General features: G+C 30.8%; 2 protein-coding genes across 2 annotated transcripts; both read left to right on the top strand.

The window, feature by feature from the left end:
• The first annotated feature begins 693 nt into the window (after positions 1-693).
• LOC134275275 (multiple epidermal growth factor-like domains protein 6) lies at positions 694-5521 on the top strand. Its single transcript, XM_062757549.1, has 7 exons — positions 694-761; positions 1391-1621; positions 2054-2314; positions 2458-2535; positions 2847-3482; positions 5173-5296; positions 5401-5521. The coding sequence occupies exons 1-7, from the start codon at positions 704-706 to the stop codon at positions 5519-5521; spliced, it is 1509 nt and encodes a 502-aa protein (XP_062613533.1). The 5' UTR covers positions 694-703.
• Positions 5521-14499, top strand: LOC134275282 (receptor-type tyrosine-protein phosphatase mu-like). Its single transcript, XM_062757557.1, has 16 exons — positions 5521-5592; positions 6192-6279; positions 6603-6676; positions 6759-6795; positions 7025-7122; positions 7997-8125; positions 8354-8499; positions 8972-9107; positions 9317-9457; positions 10294-10387; positions 10615-10688; positions 10912-11046; positions 11198-11323; positions 11461-11618; positions 12590-12725; positions 13192-14499. Exons 2-16 carry the CDS (start codon positions 6246-6248, stop codon positions 13261-13263), a joined length of 1590 nt encoding a protein of 529 aa, XP_062613541.1. The 5' UTR covers positions 5521-5592; positions 6192-6245; the 3' UTR covers positions 13264-14499.
• The last annotated feature ends 586 nt before the right edge of the window (positions 14500-15085 follow it).

Raw genomic sequence — 15085 nt, 5'->3', positions numbered from 1 at the left:
CTTCATCTGAACTACTAGTAAGTTAGCATAACATACATGCCAATATACATGATTCTGCCTGTATGTAATAAAGTTGCATACCATCTGTTTGAACAGTTTTCCCTTGATCTGGCAAATAATATCAAAAAGCAAGAATTTTTTTTTTATATTTATTGTAACCAAATTGGATAATTTAGAAAATGTTCTTATGAACTAGGCACTGTGCCGATTTGTTTAAAAGCATTACATATATCTCCTATCTTTAAAAAAAAAAAAAAAAACATTGTTTGATATTGAAATTGGCTAAGCTATCCTCTCACAAAGACATCAGAAATCTCTAATTTGGACCTTTATATTTCTAGTAATCAACATTCCACTATCCTTTAACTCTTGTTAAAACAGATTTAATAAAATACTATGTTTCGAAATAAAAAAAATATCAATGACGTTTAACTTTTTCTAAGGCAACATTTGAAAAAAGATTTTTTTTTAAACTGCAGATACGAGAATTACGAGGTTAATTTAATTGCAATAAGCTGATGATTTTTTTCAGGTCATGGCTTGAATATCTTACGTGTTCGTCCTTACATTTAAAAGGAATGTAAACGCTGTGGTGCTTTTTTTATTAAGGTCTATAGACATTCAGAATTTTTAAATACCCTTGCTTTCCGGTTTTTTAAGGTTCAATATTTTCTGAAGGAGTTATTCTACTTCCTCTTTCAAAATGGATCTACTCTGGTGGATTTGTTGGATTCTTGTATTTAAATGTAATCTTTGCTATGGTGTGTAACTGTTTCTTTTATTATTAACTTCAGCTTATTCTATACTTTTTTAAACGTGCACTTTTATTTACAAATAACATTACAAATAAATTCCAACTGCTATAATTGGTGAAAACAAATCGTCGGTTATATTTTTACAAAATATTTTGATTGAGACTTTGTACAAATAATGTAGTACATTGTAATAATTCTCAAGAGGGTCTATGATAAAAATTTTAGAACTCTACAGCGCAGAAATAATAAAGGAATAGACAGAAAATGCTGAAATTTTTTTAAAGTGATTTACTTCCTTCTTTAACGATATCCTAAACAGGTTTAACGAGTTTGATAAAAATACTTGTTTTTTTCTTTTTCTTTTTGTATATTCTACGTGTAGAATGGGTTATTTTCATTTCAATGCGCATTGATACGGCTAGTCTTGTAGCATTAAATATTCCAAAAGTGGACGACAGAGGAGCAAACACACCAACTTTCAATATGGATTTGTCTCTGAAAATGACATTAACTTTGTCAGATTTTCATTCTCAGTTTTCTCAAATCAATTTGATCGATTAATCTTAAAATATGACAAAGCGCTTCCTCTGAAAAGTGGCTTTATAGAATTTCTGTTGATTTTTTTCTCTTTACAGAGAATTTGAGTGTAAGAAATGCTACTATCGTTTCGCAGAGCTCTACATACAATTTTACGAAGAATGGCCTGCATGTGTATCGAGTTGCAGAGAAAGCAAACGACGAGTTTAACGGAACAAAAGAAGCGGATTGTGCTCATACATCTCCAGGACACGAAAAAGCATGGTTTCAAGTCGAATTGGACGCGCTCTATAGCTTAAAATGGATCACAATTACATACCGAGATGAATGTATGAGTTGATTACATTGTTTATAACCAAAAAAAACAAATATTGCAAGACACTTCATAATAAGAATTAGTGACGTGTATATGTAAACAATCTTGTTACAGAAAAACAGTCATTTTACCTTTTTAAAATAATAATTAAATTCATCTGCATGATCGAAGAAAATGTATGATTAAATGATTTTAAAAAAAATATTTTCAAAATACACATTATTTATTTTTTATCTACTTTTGCAAGATTTGTTTTATAATGATCTGATTCTTGTTCAATTTATCTTGTCTTTAGTTGAGATAAGAAAATAATGAATGACATGATATTAATAAATTTTTTTTATATACACTAGCTTATATACACTAGCTTCTGAATTTTAAGATGTTTTGATGATGAAATTACCTTTATTTGCGCTAGTAAAATGATAAGAAATTATAATTTTAGGGCCAGATACATGGAGACCTTATAGATTCCGGAATTTTTATCTAGATGTTGCAAACATATCTGCAGCAAACTCATTACATGGAACTACAGACAGATATCAATGTCATCAGGATAAAACTCCAAGTAATGAAATACCTCCAACGGTCGTTGACATTCCATGCAATCAGGTGGCAAAGTATGTAATCGTGGAAACCATTTATGATTATCCTAATGATACAGAAATTGGAGCTATTTTGGAAATATGTGAAATTGAAGTTTACGGTAAGAAGATTTATTATACGTTGGAGCTAAACTGAATAGCGTAACAACAATTTGTGGAGGATGTTTATTCGCAAAGTGCATTTTTCGGGTTATTTTAAAATAAAATAAATTTTAGTCCTATAAAACTCAATCTTTCATTTCAGGATGTCCACTTCATCATTTTGGTCCTGATTGTCGATCATGTGGGAACTGCAAATTCTGCAATATTGAACTTGGATGTTGTAAGTTTTCAACTTTTTAACACCAGAATGCCTTATCTTGAAACATTTTTTTTTTACCTCAAGATATCGAAATCAGGGAATATTCTCATAACGTGTGCTTAGTAGCACATACGTAGACTGCAGAGAAATACTGAATGTGTATTATCATACTGAGTTACATGTATGTATTTCAATAGTCCTGTTGAATGTGTAGATACTGCAGGATCTACATGAACAACATTAATTTTTTTTTCAATAATGATTTCACGTATTTTATTTTACTTTTATTCTCATAGAATAGATTTATCCCTAATCATTGTTTCACACAATAGTTTGTCCAAATGGATATTATGGTTCACCTTCCTCCTGCATTCAATGCAGTAAAAATTGCCTCGGCAACACATGTAATGGGAACGACGGTTCATGTGACCAAGGATGCAAAAAGGGGTTTTATGGGAAAATGTGTGGTATAAAATGCAATACAAATTGTCTTGATGCAACTTGCCGTCAAAATGGAAGCTGTATCAGTGGATGCAAAAATGGTTTTTATGGAACATTTTGTAATATATCGTGCAGTCCTCATTGCGTTAATAAACAGTGTCTTTACGGTACTGGAGATTGTGATGATCAAGGGTGTGAAGTAGGGTATTACGGAGAAAAATGTAATAGGACCTGCTTTAATTGTTTTGGAAAGTCCTGTTCTCGTGAAGATGGAGGCTGCAACGATGGTTGTATTGTTAAGTTCTATGGCAATGATTGTACCCAACCTTGTCCTCCGAACTGTAAAAATCACATTTGTGATAAAGACAGAGGGATCTGCACAGAAGGATGTCAGAGCGGGTATTTTGGAAATAAATGTGAGATGCCCTGCCTAATATCAGCTTACTGTTCAAGCAACACTTGTCATCAACTGAACGGGACGTGTGAGAAGGAATGTGTTGCTAGATGGAAAGGGCCATACTGTAATGGTAAAGTTTTTATTTTTTTATCTTCGAAATATGTTTTACGTATTTGTTATAATGACAAAAAATTATCGAGTAAGTAATATCAAATAATGTATATGTTTAATATATTTTTAACTAGATATCCATCCTTTTATTATCTTCCAACAGAAAATCTTAACTTTTTCACAACATCATTTAAAATTTCATTAATCTAATTAATTTTGCTTTAAAAATGAAACATTTTTTCCCATTTATGGCGAACTACATGTGATATAAGAGGTTGTTGTACTTGAATAAGCTTAAATGTATGTTTAGTAAATGTTTACTGCTTATGGACATTAGTTCGTTTGCAAACATTTAAAAAGTGAACTTTGATATAACCTCTCTAATAATATAAACGGACCAAAGTATGGACATTCGCGGCTAGGATAAGGCTGTCCGTAAAATATCAAACCAATCAAACTGTACTAACTTCCCTGAACTTCCAAGATATGACGTCATAATAGAATATGACGTCAAGTCCCTGCATACTTGAGCTTACATGACAGGGAAAGTATCATAATTTTTACATGGCATGTTGATTTTTTGGGGCGTTGTTGTTTAATTTAAGTATTGGGATTGTATTTTAAGCTCCAGTCTGCTGTTTTGATGTTGAACAATTGTAAATTAGATATCCCTGTTCCTTTCGCTTGTACGATATGACAAATTTAAATAATAGCTAAAATTATATGTGAAACGTTCCCCTTACACGTCTGTGGACGGAGTTAGATTTTACGAATCGTGTTTACATTCGACTGGCACAAGTGATAAACAAGGATAAATTGAAGATATTCGGTGTGAATCTACAAGAGAAATTAGTCCTCTAACTGAATTTTGCTGGGGGATTGTGTGTAGTTTATCCAGTTTTGTTAAACCGCGATAAAGAATGGAAAATACCCCTTATTATGTTGGTAAGTTTAATTTCTCGTAAAATATTTTCTTACTAAAAAAAATTAAACCTGCCCCCAGCACTTTCTATGTACCAGAGATCACGATGAATTGATCTATGCAACAAAATTTGCACAATAAATTAATTTGTTTTGCACTTCTGCCGAAGAGATTTTTGTGTAACATTTAAGAATATCTTAAATGTCAGTCACGTGATCAACAGAGTCATGTGACATCACAAAAATGCTATATTATAATACCTGATTAAACTATTATCTTAAGTTCACTGCAGTTTCAATCAAGGATTACACATTGAAATTAAAATCTAGGTTTTAAAAAATGTATATTTTTTAGGCATTTTAAGCCTTCGGGCAGCCTTATCATAACTGCGTTAAAAGACTTTCGAAGAATAACATAACTTTAAACCCAGCAAATAAATTCAGATACTAGTAATAATTTTATTTTAAATCTCAAATTTATTAATCCCTTATTCATTGTTAGCTATTGGTGGAAAATGAGTGATTGATTGGTCGTATATTCTTTAACGTGGTGGAAAATGTGAAACAAGTCTGAATATTGAAATTAATGTGTCTGGTGCAAACTATATTAAACTTATTTAGATTCTGTTGAAACAAGCATCACAATTTAATTTTTTCACACTGAAAATATACATCCTGTAAAATCTAGATATTTTATCTTTCACTATAAAATGAAAAAGAATAATCTACAGAATAAAAATGATTAAAAAACTCTTATTATTAAACACACACATACGTATACTTAAAAGTCTCTGAGAAGTCAGATGTTGACCCGTTAAAAGAAGAGGATTCTACTACAATTATGATTGGTGCAGGAGTTGGTAGTGTTGTGGTCGTTGCTCTTATTGTAATCATCGTCGTAGTGATGTTTAGGTAATGAGGCATTGCATAAATAAATCAAATTTCAGGCATTTTTTTATTCAGAAGTTTTAATGTTTATCTGAAAATCTGAAGAATTTCTTTCTTATTGTAATAAGGGTTCGACGAACTAAAGAAGAAAATCATCATCAAAACGTTGCATACAGACAAGGCAATAATGGTATGACAATTTTACTTCAGATTTCTACATATAAAAATGTATATGCAATATCATATTAGTGTCTGACCTCCACAGCATCATAAAACACAAAGAAGCCAATGAAAATGAAGGATTTATCAAAGAATTCAAGGTTCTCTTTTTTCCTTCTGAAAAGGGGGGGGGGTATTCATTTTGATCTATCTGTTATTTTGTCTTGCTATCCGTCTGTAGTTCTGTTTGTCTGTTTCAAAGCAATATCTCGAGAAGTTTATGACTTTTTGCAATGAAGTTTACACAGAATCATCTATAGCCTAATGATAAGGAAGACCCCTATTTATTCTGAGGTCAAAAGGTCAAAGGTCAAGGTCGTTTTTTAAAACATTCTGTGAGTTTTCAAAACTTTCATTTACACAAGATATTTCATTATGCTTTTGGGTTTTTTAAATCAAATTTTATATCATAGCTCAGTATGGCCCTCCCACCCTTGTTAAAGTATCCCTTCAACCACTCTACCCCCTGGTCAAAACATTTTCTTTCTTCTTTTAGCGGTAATGCAGATTCTCTTAAATAGCTTTTTGCTTACATAAATACACAAAATACATAAAAAGAAAACATATTTTCTGCATTTTATGAACAAGTGTTGCAATTTAACCTGTCTTTAGATGCTCAAGCAATGTACATGTGTATTTCACTAAAATGATTTATAGTTTTGTTCATGGAGTTGTTATAAATGAAGCATCTTTTATACAGACGCTTCCGTACGGAGAAAGGTTTGATTGCCACACGGCCAAACTGGCGGAGAATATGCCGAAGAACAGGTTTAAAACAACTTTTCCATGTGAGTTTTTTTTTAATGATAGGAATATACTTTAAATCTTACAGGGTGCACACACTTATGAATTGAATGCATTTTATGTATAAAAAAAAGTCTAAAGGACTAGACAAAAGATCAGTAATTAAGATATGTCCGAATATTTAAAACGCCATGAGACTTTTAAAAAAGGAAATCGTAAGAAGTATTGATGCTTGAATTGTGTTTGCATTTTATACGCACAGGAATTGTTTCTTTGTTGTTGTTTTGTTTTCTTTCTTAAATCTAATTCATAAAACATTCAATAAAATAAATTTATAAATTGCTTTTGAATTCATTTTTTTATTCAGATGATCACTCAAGGGTTGTTTTGGAAACAAGTGACGACTTTTCATCAGACTACATCAATGCGAACTATATTGGGGTATAAAGCCGATGTATTAAGCATGTCATGTGAGTTTAAATCATATAGTTTGTGAAAAATATAATATATTTTTCCTTTGTAGAACTCTGAAGGTCACCGTGAATATATCGCATGCCAAGGTAAACACTATTTTTAATGAGGATAAATGTAAAATTTCGTAGCAAACAAGCAGTATTATTTTCGACAAAACAAAATGATTTAACTTTTCATTTTTAACATGAATAAAATGAAAGGAAAAAAATTAAAATTGCTGTGGACATAGGGTATACATAGACCAACGATTATACCACTTTTTGGTTGAAAATTAACTCTGTACATGTATTTTATAATTCTTTTTAACCATTTCAGGCCCTCGTGTCAACACTGTTGTTGATCACTGGAGAATGATCTGGCAGGAAAACATTGAGTATATCGTGATGCTTACAAATCTTATAGAAGGACCAAAGGTTTGTTTTAAAATTTGCAAGAATCATTTTTATTTCCCTATATTTATCTTAACTCTTTTTACGTTAAGTTGCTATACATCAGTCTGTGTGTCGATAAGTCGGTAATACCGTTTAGATTTTAATGTGGATATTGTAAAGTAGTATGAGTTTTATGTGGCACCTCGTTTTTTTTTTTTTTTTTTTGTTTGTTTGTTTATTACAAAAAGCAAGTCCAAATTTTCAAGTATATATAAAATTTTCTGATTATCTCCTGAAAAAAGAATGATTTAAATTTTGAACTTACCCAGACAGATTTAAAGTTTATCTTTTTTGGGGGGTACCATATTTCTGAATGATATGAAATGATTTGATGATATGATGTAATAATCATATAAGGATAAGCGTTTTCTATGTAAGATTGTCATTTTATTTATTTATTGTATATTCATAATATGAAACTAAACTGAGAAAAAAAAAGAAAGTTAATAAATTAAACTGAACTATGTTTCAAATATTATTCAAAAGTCATTGTAAAAATCATTTCCAATTTAATCAGAATATTGAATACCAGACATTAATTCAAACCTTTTTTTGTATCTTTTAAAAATTCATATTCTTTTCAATATTATTTTCCTGGTGGTTTGTCTTATTACATGATCTCAATGTAGTTATGAATTCAACAATGACCAAAACGTATATATAGTGAAATGTAATAGAATAAAGGGCATTATATAATATTTAAGACATCTAAGTCAACAAAACACTGTGAGAAAAGAAATGATCTAATTTATGCTGTGTGGCGTCTATAGTTGATAACTTTATGTATAATTTTGTTTTCCATGAAATAGACCCAAAAGTTAAGATATTCAAATATACATGGACATTCTTTTTATAGGTAAAATGCCACCAGTACTGGCCAGATGAAAACAAAGAACTTGATGTTAATCCATTTTCTGTAACTCTTGTTGAGGAAAAAGTTTACGCATATTTTGTGATTAGAAGAATGTCATTGCGAAAAAAGAGAGTATGTATCATATTATTATTACTCAATATTTTGTTAATCTGACATTTGTGTAAAAATTATAGAAAACTTGTAACTTTAAGATATCCTCATCAAAGGTAAATGTACAAATTAAATATAGGAGACAAACTTTTAAAACAAATTTCTAACAAAGAACATCGGTAGGTCTAGGGATCTGCATGATAATCTTAGAATTTCATGTCAAGATAATAATATGTCAAGATTATTTAGGTCACAGGGTCAAGGACGGTCGTACAGTTTCACTACACAAGATGGCCGGATCACGGAACCCCTAACCCATTAGATCTGGTTGTTTTCCACAGACAGTTCCGACATAAAATAAAACCTTCAAACCACCCTATTCTTGTACACTGCAGGTATAATATAAGTTTTCAAATCAAATAATGTTTTAACTGTAGCAATTTTCATGTTGGCATCATTTTGTTTCTGTTTGAATGATTGATTGAATGTATGCTGTTTAACGTCCCTCTCCAGAATATTTCACTGACATAGAGACGTCACCATTGCCGATGAAGGGCTGCAAATTTAGGCCTATGCTCGTCACTTACGGCCTTTGAGCAGGTAGAGATCTTTTTCATGCCACAGCTGCTCTGACACGGGGCCTATATACCTATCATTTATATTTAGTCGCCTTTTACGACAAGCAAGGGGGTCCGCGGAAAATGTGTAACTCGTACACCACGGGGCTTTTGTTTCTGATAAATTGTGACCAATGGATTAAAAATTGATTTTTAAAATTTTTTTTGAAGAAAAATACTTTCAAGAGAGGTGAAGGTTGGGTTTGTTTTCAAAGTCTGTGAGGAAATATGTCATTTTTAATTATTTCAGTGCGGGGATTGGTAGGACAGGTACATTTATAGCTCTGGACGTGTTGTCAAGATATGGTGAGAAGAAAGGAAAAATCAACGTTGTGGAGTTCGTTAAAGCTATGCGAAAAGACCGAATGACAATGATTCAAAATGCAGTGAGTAGTTCATCTGCAAAACAATAATCAACAAGTGTTTGGAAAATTTAAATTTCTTAGTTATTTATATTCCAATTTCAGTATGTCATAATGATGATACTCTCCTGAAAAAGCACAAATACATGTACATATTTTCATATGATAATTGTAATTAGAACATGCATAACAATATGTAATAATCATGAGACTTAGCAATATCATGATTGTAGGAACAATATGCCTTCCTTTATCATGCCTTGTACGAGTTCTTCCGTCGAAAAGGGAAATTTGTAGGAGAAGGTGATTTCGTTCAGCTATATGGAGATATGGAAAAACAGGAAACAAGAAAACGATTTACAGATGAGTTCAATGTACGAATTTTATATAAAAATGAAAATAATTTTAACCGATTGTTAAATTTGATAATTTTCCCATTTCTATAACTCTTCTATAATAATTTTTAATCAAATCTGAGAAAATCTTAACTGCAGATTGGCCTTTAGCATCTTCTATTTTATATTTCAAAAAGACATATAAATGTACTTATATTTATGAATATAATTTATGTTAACCATGTCGTCCACATCCCAACTTTTCCTGAACTACATTTTAGTATTTAAAGAGATTTTCCCTGAATTTGGATTGCGTAGTTTTGCAATTAATTTTTAGCGATCTCGGCACCCTCGCTAATAATGCCAAAATTAAATCCTCGCTAAAAATTCTACTTATACGGTATATATATATATATATATATATATATATATATATATATATATATATATATATATATATATATATATATATATATTTATTTTTTGTAACCACTAAGATTATTACAAACATTTTAATTTCTCTTTAAGAGATATTATCATTTTATTGAGGAAACTTTTTCAAGAAATTTTATTAAGAGCAAAATAACTTTTACGAAATTTCATTACATATTACAATAAATTGTCAATGCAATGAAATACAAACAAGCGTACAATGTAGGAACTTGTTTGGTAATACTTAGTCTATTTTTTTTTATCAGAAAAGTGCTCATTTATGTTTTTTTCCATATTAGACTCAGAAAGTAACCCCCCCCCCCAAAAAAAAAAAACAATACCGTAAGACTTATCGGATACCGTTGAACATTTCAATTGACGGGCTTAACACCATTTGATTGTAAAACAATCAACATGAAACATAGTTATACTGTATTTTTCAGGAACTGACACTTTTGAGACCAAATTACAATGAGAATGATTTTAAAACAGGCAAGAAAAATCAAAACCTGAACATAGTGAAGGCAGTTTTACCAGGTTTGAATTTTTTTCGGGGGTCGGAGGGGGTATTGTGGAGTTGGGTGTTAAGAGATGAAAATGTTTTGTTTTTTTTAACATTAACTATTCAATACACGCATTTTATAATATGCAGTATGCCATCAAAATTATAACAAAATATATATATTTGAAAAAGAAAATAAAAAAAATTCTTCAAGACAAGAAATATTTTGGAAATAAATTTTCTGAATATTTATGTCTTGCAGTTGAGCAATATCTTGTGTATTTGACTTCCCATATTCATGGACGAGAACCTTACTATAATGCAGTATCTCTATCAGTACGTATTTTTGTGATATACCAGGTACTTATATTTACTCTGTACATGCACATTTTTTTCATAATTTGTAGACATTTTTCTCAACAATTATTTTTTTAAAAGAAATTTGTGATTTCTCACTTTTTTTACCTGTTTACACAAGTCTAAAAACTTTACAGATGTCATTTAATTGAAAGTAAAAATTCAATTTGTCTATTTTCATTTTTTTAAAATTAAAAACAAGTCCTTTAGTCGAGCCGAGGAGTTTATTTCTGCGCAACATCCGGTATCTGGTGCTGCAATTGATCTTGTTAGACTCTTGCTCGATCAGGAATCAGCGTTCCTGATTTCATTAAATCCTTTAGCTGATATTGATGAGGTAATTCAGAAAGTTTTTTTTTTTCAAGAATTTTATGCATCTTATACTGTAAAAATTGAAAAAAATGAAAATAATATTCATTGCATAAGGTATCTAATAAACAAAATTTTTACATATAAGAATTATTTCCATGATTATTTTGCCTTCTAAGCTTAAAGACTGGGTGTCAGCAGATATCAAAACTTTAAAACTAAATCCATATGATATCGCAAAGATTGAGCAGAGAACAATTTCTAAAGAAATGCGAAAAACTACCGTGCAGATTCAAAGACAAGAGGTATATATCTTTACTACATATCTCCATAACCAGTTTAATCGCTTACATATCCATTGGAATGTTTAAAGTAAAGTGAACATGTATATTAACACTAATAATTAATAGAATAGATTGCATTTTTATTTGTTCATTTTCAGAAAAACTCAAAGACCCATAAACTGCAAATCTTTGAATGTCTCAACTGGAAGACCACTGACAAATTTCCACCTCAACCGTCCATATTGACAGATTTAATCAAACAATTCAGCCTTGATCGTAAATCTGACACTGGTGGACCAATAACCGTCATATCGAAGTAAGAATCATGTTTGATACTAATTCACCTCATAACGCATATAAAAAATGATGGCAAACAAAATATCATTTTTCCCTTCCACTACCCTTTTAAGTTTCTGTATTCAACAAACATACAAATCAAACATTTTCACAGCATTAATTTTATTCATATTGCTTATGACAAATAAAACTTCTCTATTAAGTAATTTTATGGAGAGTTCTCAAGCTTAAAGTACAAATCAGTAGCAGAGAAAACGCGGACCTTGTAACAATCAGAGGTGGGTTCAGGTACCATGGAGAAGAAAGTATCCCATACAGACCGGTCTCACCAACCATGCTCATTTTGTTATGATAAGGAACAAACGAAAAAAAAATCCTCAGACAATTCAGTGCATATAATGGAAAATAGGTTTGAAAAAGAAGAAAACTTCAAGTCAGTAGTCTCTTTGATTGGTTTTATTATCCGACAAGGTAATCGTATCGACCAGAAAACTTGCAAAATGTTGACTTCAAACAAAACGGTTGACATCCATGTTTCATCACCTTCTTCGTTGACATTAATGTTTCTTCAACTTGCTTGTCTTTTTTCAAGCAATGGCCATACATATAGTATGTCCTGCGTATCGAATCAATTTAGAGACATAAATCCTACATGTGACAATAGAATACTGCATAAATAAGGGTAGCTCTTGAAACATTGAAGTCATCACCTTTATCATAAAGATGAATTGTTAGGTTACCATTAATGTCTTTTCTAGTACAGTATCCAAATGAAACGGAAGCGTCAGACTCTTGGATATCTTTATTTTCAAGCTCACTGGAATAAATCTAGTTGACATATGAAAAGAAGTATCTATTGTTTATTTAAAAATGAAGGCTACACCAAATGTGTAACTAATCTCAGATACAAGTTTGTCAATAAATCCTTCTCCATATGATTTATATAGCAATATTTGTTCATTCTTTTATTTTCTTTTTTTTTCAAAAAAGAGATGGCGCCACTTGTTGTGGTGTTTTCATTGCTGTATATAACGCAATAGAACAACTAAAGATGGACGGTGAAGTTGACATTCCTTCCATCGTGCAACAGCTGCAGATACGGAGACCGGAAATGATATCAACAAAGGTTACGACCTTGATTTGTTCAGCCAATCTTCTCTTATATGGATCGTGTTTATTGCGAAGTCTTTTTTAATTCTATATAAACATAAAACCCCATGCAGTGAAATTGATTCTTTAAAATCTGTCTCATCTGTACCTGGTCTCATCTGTACCTTTATCTAATCCGGTAATTTACCTTAGAAACAGTGATGTTTTGGTTATAAAAATTGTACTGTATCATTTGAAATTCATGGTTTCAAGACAATATTCACTAATTTATCTTAAAAATGCGTCATTTCAATTCGATTATCATTAAACTATATACAGAAGCAAAGCTTAAATAAATAAATAAACAATTGAGAGTGTAAAGTGTTTATAAACAGCTCTTAGAAAAAAAATGTAAGGAAGAAATTTTTGCATACATATTTTTTAAAAAATCAAAACAAATTTATCACAAGCGACCAATTAAGTACGTGTATTTCTTCTTTCAGGAAGAGTATGAGTTCTGTTTCAAAGCTGTATGTGATTATCTGAATATGGACAGTGTGTACGCAAATACCTAAAACTCGCAAATACTCATCTATTGTGAAATGCCAAGTCGACTTACTTAGAATACATGTACCTGGTATAGTTGTTTCCTTGAAATGTAGACATAATTATGATAATTGTAAATAAGTATTTCTTACTCAGTTAAAACTAAGGCTTATATAACAATTTTCATGTCGCATAAATTTATTATTTGTTTATTTTTTCTACTTTCCCACTTGAGAGGCGTGGAAGGGTTAAGCAAAAATGGTTATTTCCCACCAAACCTTCTGTTCAATTGAAGGAACTTGCGTGTATATATTTTCTGTTTCTTCTACAGAGAGTGAAAATTTAGTGATAATTTCACAGAATCATTTAGACATCGTTTTATTGTGAACTTTTTTTTATATTTCGATGCAGGAACAGTTATATGGGGTATCCGAGTTAATTCTGGGTATAGCTTTACTTTGTAAAGTATGTCGGTATCCGTCTTGTCTTTCTCCATTAAATAAAATTTAAATCACAAAAGCTCTTTATTTAAAACTATTTTGTAGCTTTTGCTTATATGTTCGTTGAACAAATTTTTTGGGCTTTCCATAGAAAAACACATATGGATGTGTCGTCAACCCTAATATCCGTTATCTTTTATCTTTAATATTACTCTTTCTATGCCCCAACTAGAATTTAATGGGATTTTCAAAGAATTTTTGTGAAACATATATCAATCAGAAAAGACAAAGCGTTTGACCTAACAAAACATAATTACCGCCATTGTTTTACAATACTGTTGGTTTACCGGATTGTCGCAATGGTTCATGTAAAAACATCTGCTCTAGTGCCGCACGGATAGTAATTAATCCGTACTTCGTTTGTTCGGATCCCACTATAGGACATTAATACTTGTCCTTTGGATGATACCTTATAATCCAAGATTCAGAGTAGCTGAAGGTGATTTCAAGAGAAAGATCCCTTACCGCTCCGTAACTCTGAGCGCCGAGTATATGTCAAACTTCCAGTTCTCCACCTTCCAGTGATGGCGTCTCCATAAAAGTGAATAGATCTCGAAAAGGACGTTAAACAACAAACAAATCATTATAAGCGTCCATTTTCTACTAATATCTCCTTTTACACTATTGATACTGAGTTACAAATAATGTGACTTTCACAGAATCTTTATCATATTATGTCAATATGCACCTTCTTATTTACAGTCTGTTTAAACAGATATTTCCATTTTTACATATAAAAAAAACTTACACTTGGCATATACTCAAATAAAGCAGAAATCATTTGATAGTTAATCTCTGGTTTTATTATTTTTCTTTTGTTATTTGCTTTTTGAATACATGTACATTTAGATGTATTTCATGACAGCTTGTTAGATCAATGTAGGAAAATATTGATGTCACATTTCATGTAATTCAAAAGAGTCAATAAAATATACTGTATTTGAGTATGTTCATGTTACATCAAGCACAAATCGTTTGAACATTTACAAAATAAGAGAATGGGTACTTAAGCTCTAAACAGCTTTTCAAAAGAAACGCCTTTTTTCTTCCAATCAATGTCAAACATTACTTGTTTAAAATAATTGATACATCAGCTCTCCGAAATATTTATGCTTCTTCACAAAATTGTCATCATCAATGTGCACGCGTTTTTTATCACTTTTTCCATGCGGCGCCTTAAATTTCATGGTTTAGTAGTTTTGACCAGCGATATTAGTGCAAAGTCATCAAAATACACATCTTACCAGTTTTAATAATTTACGGCCACATAGCCCAGTTATTCATACAATATGTGGTAATATTAACAAAAACAAAAACATATATTTATTTCTTCATTTTAATTTTAAACAGC

This window comes from Saccostrea cucullata, unplaced genomic scaffold (genome assembly GCF_032062105.1).
Source record: "Saccostrea cucullata isolate Sc308-1 unplaced genomic scaffold, CSIRO_AGI_Scuc_v1 ctg754, whole genome shotgun sequence".
In the NCBI taxonomy this organism is placed as follows: Eukaryota; Metazoa; Mollusca; class Bivalvia; order Ostreida; family Ostreidae; genus Saccostrea; species Saccostrea cuccullata.
Note: the sequence above shows the minus strand (reverse complement) of the source record. Positions and strands in the feature narration are given on the sequence as shown.

Coding starts and splice junctions, on each gene's coding strand:
- LOC134275275 (XM_062757549.1), top strand. CDS start 704: ATGGATCTACTCTGGTGGATTTGTTGGATTCTTGTATTTAAATGTAAT. Junction 1,622..2,053: donor AATTACATACCGAGATGAAT/GTATGAGTTGAT, acceptor TTATAATTTTAG/GGCCAGATACATGGAGACCT. Junction 5,297..5,400: donor ATCGTCGTAGTGATGTTTAG/GTAATGAGGCAT, acceptor TATTGTAATAAG/GGTTCGACGAACTAAAGAAG.
- LOC134275282 (XM_062757557.1), top strand. CDS start 6,246: ATGCCGAAGAACAGGTTTAAAACAACTTTTCCAT. Junction 7,123..7,996: donor ATCTTATAGAAGGACCAAAG/GTTTGTTTTAAA, acceptor TTCTTTTTATAG/GTAAAATGCCACCAGTACTG. Junction 9,108..9,316: donor TGACAATGATTCAAAATGCA/GTGAGTAGTTCA, acceptor TCATGATTGTAG/GAACAATATGCCTTCCTTTA.